Below are 9,457 nucleotides of genomic sequence, written 5' to 3'. Positions count from 1 at the left end.
CCTCCTCCTCGCAAACGATCTCCAGGGATGTTCTCGCCGAAAATGCATAAATAACATCAATCCTACCTCGTCCTCGGTTCGCCTTAGCGCTGTGTGTGTGACGCAGTTTCCATTTAAACTTTCACCCGGTCGAACCGTCGTCTCCTCGGGTCCCGTTTTCGAGTCAGGTAGAAATTCTCCGGTTTAACTCCCCGCCATCGCCTCGCTCGAGAGCCGACAGTTGACTAACCGCCCGCCTCTGCCTGGCCCCGCCCACTCCCCTCCGTGCGGAATGCCGGCGCGGGGCGAAAGCGCGGCGCCTGATTGGCTGGCGCGCTGGAAAGCGCTCCGCCGTCAGTATATAAGCCCTCCCTGCCGGCTGCCTTGGAGGCTTCCTCTTGGGTTGTGTTTGGTGTGAGCGATGATGATGTGGAGGTGGCAGATGGTGGCTCTTTACTTGGTGCTGACATGGGTGTTGTGTGGCTCAGCCCGAGCTCAGCTGCTGTATGGTTACTCCTTTCAAGAGGAGGAGGAGGAGGATGATAATCCTAGCTTGTTTGACCCTCCCAGTGACCCCAGCCCTGGTGTGTTGGCTGGAGATGATGAGGGCCCTTATTTTGGTTATGCTGACCCGGAAACTGGTGGTTCTGAGCCGGCTGTCCTGACTGTGGATGATGATGAGGAACTTGGGGCAGACTGGAGAGGTGAGGTGCAGAGGGACCTGATGTTTGGTGAGGAAGACCAGGGCCTTGATAAAGAGGAGGGTGGCTATGAGGAAGAGGACCTAAGCCTGCGATGGACACCACCTGTCCCTGACCAGCATGAAGACCTTCCTGAGGTGGGCTGGGAGACTGATGTGGCCACCACCAGCCCAGCCCCTGAGTCACCTGTGGCCTCTCAAAGTGGTGAGTGACTGTATCTGGCCTGCCCTGCCCTGTCCTGTCCCTCTGAAATGAGCCCAGTGCTACAGTCCTTCAGTTCCCAGTGTGGAACAGATCTGTGGCCCCCTTGTAACCTGCACTTCTACAGCCATGCTGAGGCAGAACTGATCTGAGTCTGCTGGTGACTGAGTTTTAAGCACTATGTTCCAACAGCTAAAGGAGGTGTTGAGTGACTAGGCAGCTTGTTCCAGTCTCTGGCTACCTTTGGTATAGGGCAGTGCCTCCTGCTCGTGGTCCTGATGGTGCATTTACCCTCCAATTGGAGCATGTTTCTGATTGGTCTTCTGCCTCCCCAGTTCCTGAGGCAGCCAGTGGGGGTGACTCCCCTCCCCAGCCCGTGTAATTCTTCCCAGACTGGTAGAGTCCTGCTTGTGGCTAGCCTTGGAATACTGGTGTTCAACCACTTCAGTTTGACTTGGGCTCTCCACAGCCATCTCCCCACTGCAGCTGCCGTCTTCTTAAAAACTGCTTGAGCTCACCCTGGATGAGGCAGTGGTTTTGGGCTGATGGGGCTTGGAGATGAAGGCTGGCATGTGATCCAGCTCCTGTCTGGGACCAGTAGTGAAAAGGTTGGCACAAGCTGGGTGGGTGGGGCTGCCTTGGTCTACTTGGCTCAAAGTGCTGCAGAGGTGCTGTGAAAAAGTGGCAGCTCCTCCTCTGGGCTGATTCCAGAGCTGCTGCAGTTCCTCTGTGGTGACCAGGGCTGTGCATTATAAAGGAGATCTTGGAATTGAAATTGCACTTTAGTTCCTGCCTCCACTGGCCCATAATGCACCAGTGCTTTCCACTCACTTCCTGGGGGTGGAGCTTGTGGAACCTGGACATCCCCCACATGCACTTCCCCCTGTGCCTCATGTTCTCCAATCTGCCCTCTCAGGCAATTCCTCTGCGGAGGGTGGTGCTGCTGCTGCTGCTGCTGCTGCTGCCACCGTGCGGGACTCCTACCAGAAAGACCCGAGCGATGAGTCCGACCCGCCGCGGCCCGCCCAGCGGCCGGAGATCGCCTGTGGCAAGAAGAGCATGATGATCAAGTTCTCCCTGGCGCTGTACAGCCGGATCTTCCTGCAGAGAGGTGAGTGATGGGAATGGGTGGGCAGGGTCCTCCAGGAAGGGGCAGCTGCTGGATCATTGCTTCCAGCCTCAATGTTGGGCTTAAAAAATGGTTCCATGCCAGAAGGCTGGCCTTAATCCCATTTAAAGCTTCCTTTTAATCCCAACGATGCTTCCCAGTATTAGGAGTCGGCCCTCTGGGCAGTTCAACAGCTGGGTGGTGCTACTGAAGTCTGGGGACTGATGGCACCTGCTGCTCAGAATGTAGTGAGGCTTTAGCTACTCAACATGGCCTGAAGAGGGCAGCAGAGGCCTGACTGGTCTTGACCTGCTTGACCTCCCCGGTTCTAACCTGTCTTCTTCTTGCAGCAAAAATGACCCTGCTCCCAGTCGCACGGCTGCCCAAGTTCTGCAAGCACAGGGTCATCCAGAGCCGGTCCAGGCTGTTGCTGGTGGCCTCCTACGATGGCTGCTATGTTTGGGATTGGGTAAGAGGGTGGCAGTGGTGTCCCTCTGTGGATTTTTGGTTTCATGAGGTGGTGCGACTGTTAAGACTTGCACTTGCACTGGGATAGGTCTCTTTCCCACACTAAGCCTGGGTACATCTTCAGCCCTGGGCCAGCAGGAGTTGTAGGTGTCTTTTAGAAGTTATCTTGACCTGCAACTGGTTTCACAGGTGGCCTTCAATCACATGCTGTACTCTTTGCAACATAGGATAGCTTTGTGTTCCCTCCATTCATGTTTAATGTATTGGTTGCGTCAAGTGTTCCTGTAACGGTTGACTCAGGATTGGGGATTGAGCTAGGGGAGCCACTTAAAGCTCTAGAGGCTGATGCATCTGCTTTGTAGGCCCAATGACTGAAGCCCTGTATCCTCTGCCACAGACCAAGCAGAACCAGCGCTTCATGGCTCTGACCATCCAGTACTACGACAAGGTCCTGGGGAGGCAGGTGGTTGCCACGGTGTCCTGCCCTGTGGACGCCCCCCTCAACACCCAGCCCCCCAGCGGCCTGTCCATCTCCTGCAGTGATGTGTGCATGACTGTACAGCTCCCTCCAGGGCCCCTGGCTGAGGTCCACATCCTGGGTGAGAGTGGGGCCTGTGCTTGACGGAGAGGGGGTTTATAGATCTTTGCTGTTCATCTTGGGCTGTGTGAAATGGATTGCACAGTTTGAAACCTCCTAGCAGCTTACATGGGTCTGTCTGGCTGTATTGAGTGTCCTGCTGATGGACTTCCCACTGAAGGTCCTACATCCTGGAGAGCTTGACTTCCAGCTGGTGGAGCAGACAATCCTGGGATGCCCACATCTGACACTCGGGGGGTGGAAATCCAGCAGGAATTGCCTTTAAACAGCTTAAGGCTATAGGGTAAAACCTTACACTGAAACCACTTTAGACTACCTTTACAACCCAGGTGAAGAACTTGATTCCAGACACTTGGAAACTGCCGTTTCGAGATGGGGAGCTGAATCCCAGGTGTTTCCTGGCTCTTCCTGCCCACTGCAGGTGTCCAGCTGTATCTTTATCGGCTCCTCTGCTGAGGAATGGTGCTTGCTGCAGGACCGCTCTGTGAGATCTCCTTGTAGATGACCTGTTGGGGCCCCAATGCCTGCTGTGTGACAATGAGTCCTCTCTCTCATCAAGAGGCTGGTCCGTTCACCCACTGCTGATCTTTGATGCTGGAAATGGAAATGATTTGTCATTTTCCATCTGGGAGTCCCCAAGTTGCTAACCTTTCCTGTCTCTCTCCAGACTCTTCCAAGACCCTGGTCCCTGTGCTGCAGACCCCCAGGGCCTGTGGGTACTCGCTGGTGAAAGAGGAGGGGAAGAACATCCTGACTATCCCCTACACTGCTTGCGACGTCAAGATTGTGGTAAGAGTCTCTGATCTGTACAGTATGCCCTTCGCTTATTGGGGAGGGTTCAACAGCCGTGCAGGAGGGGTCATGTGAAACCCTCACCCTCTCTCTTGCAGGGGAGGAGGTACACCATACAGGTGGCCTATACGAGTGGCGGCCAGAGGGCGGAGATCCAGGTGTCCTGCCCTTACCGCCGGCTGAAGCCCAAACAAGGCGAGTGCACGCCCCTGCCTTGCAGGATCTGGAGGGGCAGCTGATGTTGCCGAGCTCTTGCCGGACTCGTTTGGTAACCTCTCGGTGTGCGTGCTGTAGACGCAGACATCGCAGATCCAAGGACCTGGAAGATGTGGTCCTAATCTGGAAGGGGGGGGGGGAAATCCTACAGCTCGGCAGGTCCTCTCCTGCTGCCCCTTCCGTGAGAGGTTCCGTGCTAACCTCTTTGTACCCCCACCAGGGTGCCACATTCCCAGGAGTCAGCAGGTGTCCTGTGGTCCCAGGAGGATTGGCTCCAGCCAGTGTCTGGCCAAGGGCTGCTGTGTGGACCCTGACACCGCCCACTGCTACTACCCCCTAGAAGGTAAAACCTTGGGTGGGGGCTCGCTACACCGCAAAGGTGGGAGTTGGTTGGCTGGATCCGTGTATCTATAGACTTGGTTGCACAATTGCTGGGCCGCCAGTGGCGTTTTAGGCGTAACGAATTAAGTCTCCCTTCTAACCACGACTGCTTGACCATGTGTGATCACTTTTGGTCTTGGGTTAACAGACTTCCCTCGCCAACAACTGGTGGTCCTACAGACGCTTCACAGGGATCTCTTTAGGCAATCGGATCCCAGCTACCAAAGGTCCTCCTTGTTTATAACCATGCCCATTCCTCCACGCCCTTCCCAGAGTGCACCTCGGACCGGCACTTTGTCTTTGCCGTGCACCGCACCGTCACTGTGCCCCATGTGGACCCTGCCAGCCTGGTGATCGCTGGCAACAAATCCTGCACCCCTGTGATCTGCACCCCGGACTTCGCCGTCTTCAAGTTCCCGGTCACTGGCTGCGGCACTCATGCCTTTGTGAGTACAGCGGCGGCGTTTGCCCTTGAGAGCTGCAGGGCTCCTGCCTGGATCTTCAGGAAGGCCTTCTGTGAACACTGGGCTCCCGGGAGCCCATAAGAAAAGCCGGTTGATCTGGAAGACCAGAGAAGCAATGGACTTTTCTGACAAGCATGAAGTCTTGGGTTGTAGAACTTTTTATGCATGTGGCATGGCCCTAGCCCCTCTGATCTCGAATCTAGGGTGGTTCTGGGCTTCACATGCACTACCTTGTGAAAGGCCAGACTGGCTTAATGGGTTGTGTGGGGGGGTGATTTGGCAGATCTTGCCCTCCGCTCTAGGAAGAAGACCCTTCTGGTCTTCCCACACCTACACAGAAGCTGAATTGATGAAGAGCTGCCGGTTCTCAGTCTGGCTCTGTCTTTGTCTAGGTGGTGGGAGAGACCACAATCTACCTGGCGGAGGTGATGGCCATGGCCAGACGCAACAGCCTGAACTACGGGGTCATCACCAGGGACAGCCCCTTCAGGTGCGAGATGGGGCGTCGGAGCCACCGGCTGCCCAGGATACCTGGTGGATGGGGGAGGCTGTCTCTTGTCCATCTAGGCCTTAAAAGCTCAGGTGGAAAGCACCAGTTGTTCTCAAGGGCCAGAACTACTTCTGCACCTCTGGCCGGGGAGAATACCTGTCGCAGCGTCCTCTCCCCACTGGCCCAGCAGGTGGCACTCTTGCCCAACTCCAATTTGGGACCATTTTGTTCCAGGCAACCCATCTGTGACGCAAGTTCTCCATCCCCAAATGAAGTGGACTTATTTCAGATGTCAAATCAGTAGTCGATATGTTGCAGATTTTAAAAGTATGCTTGTAAAACCTGCAGGAATCTGGCTCCAAGGATTAGGCAAGGTGAACAATTAAGGGCTGATGGGATCAATCTTTTCCCCCCTCTCCCAGATCCCAAGGATGCTTAAACTAGTTACCTTGCATCTAGGCTAGTTGGTGGACTATGCAGTCCCCTGTTGGTCTCCTCATGCGTCTGGAGAATCCATGCACATCTGAACATGTCTGCAGGCTGCTGGTGGAGTGCCGCTATGCGGAGGGGAACCTGGCCAGCACTGGCTACCTGGTGAAGAACCCCTACCTGCCCAGTGCCATCCTGTCCCAGGGGGTGTTTGGGGTGCAGCTCAGGATTGCCACCGGTAAGAGGGTTGGCACATGTGGGCCATATTCCTTACTACAAGTCACTTTGGGCTGGGGGTCCTCGGACCGCACCCACCTCTTGAAATGCAATCGGTTGCTCCAGGCCTAAGGCGGCTGTTCTTGTTCGACACCAGCTATTTCATTTGCGGCACCTAAAAAGCCTTAACCCTGAAGGCTCCATCTGGCAAGTGTAAGTTGGGGGAACCGTGTTAATGGCTCAGTCTTGAAGTAAGATCCACCTGCTGCATCAATGCCTGTGAATGATCGGAACTGCATGACTTGACAACGCTGGGTTCTTCTCTAGCTCTGAACCGGTTTCTCTCCACTCCTGCCCAGACGAGAGCTACTCCAGGTTCTACCCCCAGTACCACCGGCCCCTGCGGCTCCTGCTGGGGACGCCCGTCTACCTGGAGGTGCGCCTGCTCAACGCCCCGGACCCCAGCCTGGTCCTGCTGGTGCACTACTGCATCGCCTACCCCCGCTCGGCGCAGGCTGCCTGGGTGCTGCTCTACGAGGGGTGAGGCTGTTCTTGGTCATCTGCTCGGGCAGATCGCCCTCGTGTCCCCTCTGTGGCCAGCTCGCCCAACAGGCTAGGTCTTGTCCGCTGATGAGAAAGTGTGGGTTATGGGATCGGGAGACCCGGCCTTGAGGGAAGCCCCGAGTCAAGCCCCTTGACAAGATCTTGTTCAGCCAGGATTCTGCTCCAGGCACCTGGTCACCCTCCCCCCCCTTTTTTGGATCCGGTCTCTTGCCCAGGTGCCCCAACCCCCTGGACTACGGCCAGACGTCCACCCTGCACGTCAACAACAAGGTGCCCCTGCCCAAGCACCACCGCCGCTTCGAGATCCGCACCTTCCAGTTCATGGACCGCACGGCGCACCGCTACCTCGACGAGGAGGTGAGGGGAGGGCTCTGGCCGTCTGTGCAGCTGGGGCCTTCCTGGCTTGTCGTGGGGGAGCTTGCAATTGAAGGGTCCCTTCCACCCACAATGGCCTGATCTGGTATATCGATCGCGGCGTGACGGTCTTGGTGCCATGCAAGGCCTTCCTTCCTTAGGACATGAGCTCTGGGTTGAGGTCTTGCCTGCAGCCCACCAAGGTTGCAGGGTGATGCTAGCTGAAGCTCAGTGGGTGTGTGATGAGAGACCTCCAGGAAGAGGTGTTGGTGGGACTAGTAGAGGGTGCTCACCCTGTGGTCTGTGTGGGTCTTGCTGTCCATCACTATCCTGGGGCAGCAGGTTTTTGGAGTGTAGCCTCTCTCAGATGAGGGAGAAAACCTTGGAGAATTAGGCCGTTAATTCCCAGGGCGTTTCTCAGAGCTGAGGTGTTAACCCAGTGTCATGGCTTAATTTCTCCCTGGCCTTTACCCATCATGGCCTCCTAGTAACCCCCCTCTCTGAACTGGCTTCATCATTCTGCTCTCCTCCCCACTGGGAGCTGGTGTTGGGGGGGGGTTACTGGAGCACTCTGGCTGCCATCACCTCATGCAGGTGGTGATAACCTCACCTGGGAAGCACGTGGAGTGTCCAGAAAAGGGGCTGTAGGAGTGTAAGGAATGCTATCAAGGGGTTGGGGGGGATGAAGGATCTTGAAACTGAATCCCAGGACTGTCTACCATCTTGTTCCAGATCTACTTCATGTGCTCCACGGAGGTCTGCTCCCCGAAAGTGAGGAAGTGTGTGGAGGGGTGCTTTGATGGGCGCAGTAAGTGGTCCAGCTTGTTCCCCAGCTAGGGAAACGTGTTGATTCTGCTCATGTCTAGACATAACTTTTTCTTCCCTCTTTCCCCCCCCCAATGACCCAAGTGTGCTCTGTCCATTCCAGAAATCCCAGTGATTCCCGATCCCAACCTGGACCAGCGCTGTGCCAGGAAGCCCTGCCCAGTGAATGCGAAGAGCTCGGAGCTTCCGGCACAGTGAGGGGTGAGTGGGCCAGGGTTCGAGCTTCATGCTGTGCGTGTGAAGGAGGCCAGTGGCTCCGAGGCGCTTCACTTTGTTACATCTTGGCTGTGGAGCATTCCAGTGTGGAATGAAGCTCTTGTTCCATTTGCAGGGAATCCTAAATGGAAGGAAATGTCATTTCCTTCAGCCCAAGAAACACTTTTTTTTTTTTGTTTTCCCCCCTTGCAGGCTGGTGCTTGACATCACTCTCTGGGATCATGTCTGGGGGGCCTCAAGTTTCAATGCCGTTAAATAAAAGTTAAACGGACTCTCCTCTTGCTTGTGTGGTCATTTTAACCTCTTGCAAAGGTGGTTTGTGACAGAGCAGCTGGATGGGCTTCAAGGATTAGTTGATGTGTATTACTCCCTCTGTTGCTCTATGCCTATGGGCTGTTCTTGCAGTATCGGGTGTTTGGCCTCTAGCTCTGTAACCTGTATGGGTTGGAGGTTAAGACCTGAGGTAGCCCGCTGCTTCAGGCAGGAGGGCTCAGGGGGACATGGAGCTCAATCGCTGCACCTCTGCTTTTAAACTGCCCTTTACTGTAGAGGTACCAGGCCTGGCTCTACTGTCAATCGCACTGCGAAGCAGGCTGGGCAGCTGCAGCAGGGTTACAGCCGCTGGCAGGGGTACAGCTTGAGGAGGGGCTCCGCTCCTGTGGGCTAACGGGCGGAGGAGCGATGCTCTTGCACAGGGCTGCTTTGTTTCCTCTGGCCTTAAGCACTTGGCAGGGCTTGCTTGTATAGTGCCATGAAACTAGGGTTTAAGTGGCTTTTTTTTTTTTTTTGGTCCAAAGACGCTCGGAAGTGCGCACACAGGCACAGCACTGCTCCTGGAACTGCTTTCACTGTATTAGATCTGTGTGCTTTTTTTTCTGAATGAAAGAACCTAAGCCTGGATTTCCATCTAGCTTTCAGAAATCTGCCTCTCTGAGAAGGCTGGCTGACCCAAGAGGTGGGATCTGTTGTAAAGCGATTAATCCCACTTGATGAAAAGTCCAAATTGCATTTCCTGTACAGAGGCTTTAAGGAGTGGTAGCTGTGCCTCTGTGTTCTGCTATCCCAGTTTAAACATTTACAATGGATTTCTTGGATCCTAATCTATTGGGCCCCTGAGCAAGGCCCTTCACCCCAACTGCTCCCAGGGGTGCTGTATAAATGCCTGACCCTGCGCTCTGACCCCCAGCTTCTCTCTCCCTGTCTGTGTGTCTCATGGAGAGCAAGCTGGGGTCTGAGCAAAGACAAATTCCTCATGCAAGCAATTGTACATGGCCAATAAAGTGATCTCATTTTCCGGTTTCCCCCTGGAAGAGCAGGACTTGGAAAGCTAGGGACCGCTCGGGTAATTCCTGTGTAGTGCCCGCTAGCGAGAAGGCGGCGAGTACAGCCGTGCTGTCTCCACCTGGTGGCTGTATTGCATATTACACGTGTTTAAAGATCTGGGGAAAAAAAACC

At 55.1% G+C, this 9,457-nt stretch overlaps 1 protein-coding gene across 1 annotated transcript; it reads left to right on the top strand.

Annotated features, from left to right (window-relative positions):
* The first annotated feature begins 400 nt into the window (after positions 1 to 400).
* On the top strand, positions 401 to 8,231 carry LOC148821610 (zona pellucida sperm-binding protein 4-like). The gene is made up of 15 exons (XM_088930683.1): positions 401 to 884; positions 1,798 to 1,992; positions 2,340 to 2,458; positions 2,855 to 3,056; positions 3,723 to 3,844; positions 3,946 to 4,042; positions 4,284 to 4,406; positions 4,718 to 4,890; positions 5,301 to 5,398; positions 5,938 to 6,065; positions 6,403 to 6,583; positions 6,823 to 6,964; positions 7,694 to 7,769; positions 7,890 to 7,987; positions 8,195 to 8,231. Exons 1-14 carry the CDS (start codon positions 401 to 403, stop codon positions 7,982 to 7,984), a joined length of 2,235 nt encoding a protein of 744 aa, XP_088786809.1. The 3' UTR covers positions 7,985 to 7,987; positions 8,195 to 8,231.
* The last annotated feature ends 1,226 nt before the right edge of the window (positions 8,232 to 9,457 follow it).

Source organism: Atractosteus spatula, chromosome 13 (assembly GCF_055471065.1).
Source record: "Atractosteus spatula isolate fAtrSpa1 chromosome 13, fAtrSpa1.hap1, whole genome shotgun sequence".
NCBI lineage: Eukaryota > Metazoa > Chordata > Actinopteri > Semionotiformes > Lepisosteidae > Atractosteus > Atractosteus spatula.
Note: the sequence above shows the minus strand (reverse complement) of the source record. Positions and strands in the feature narration are given on the sequence as shown.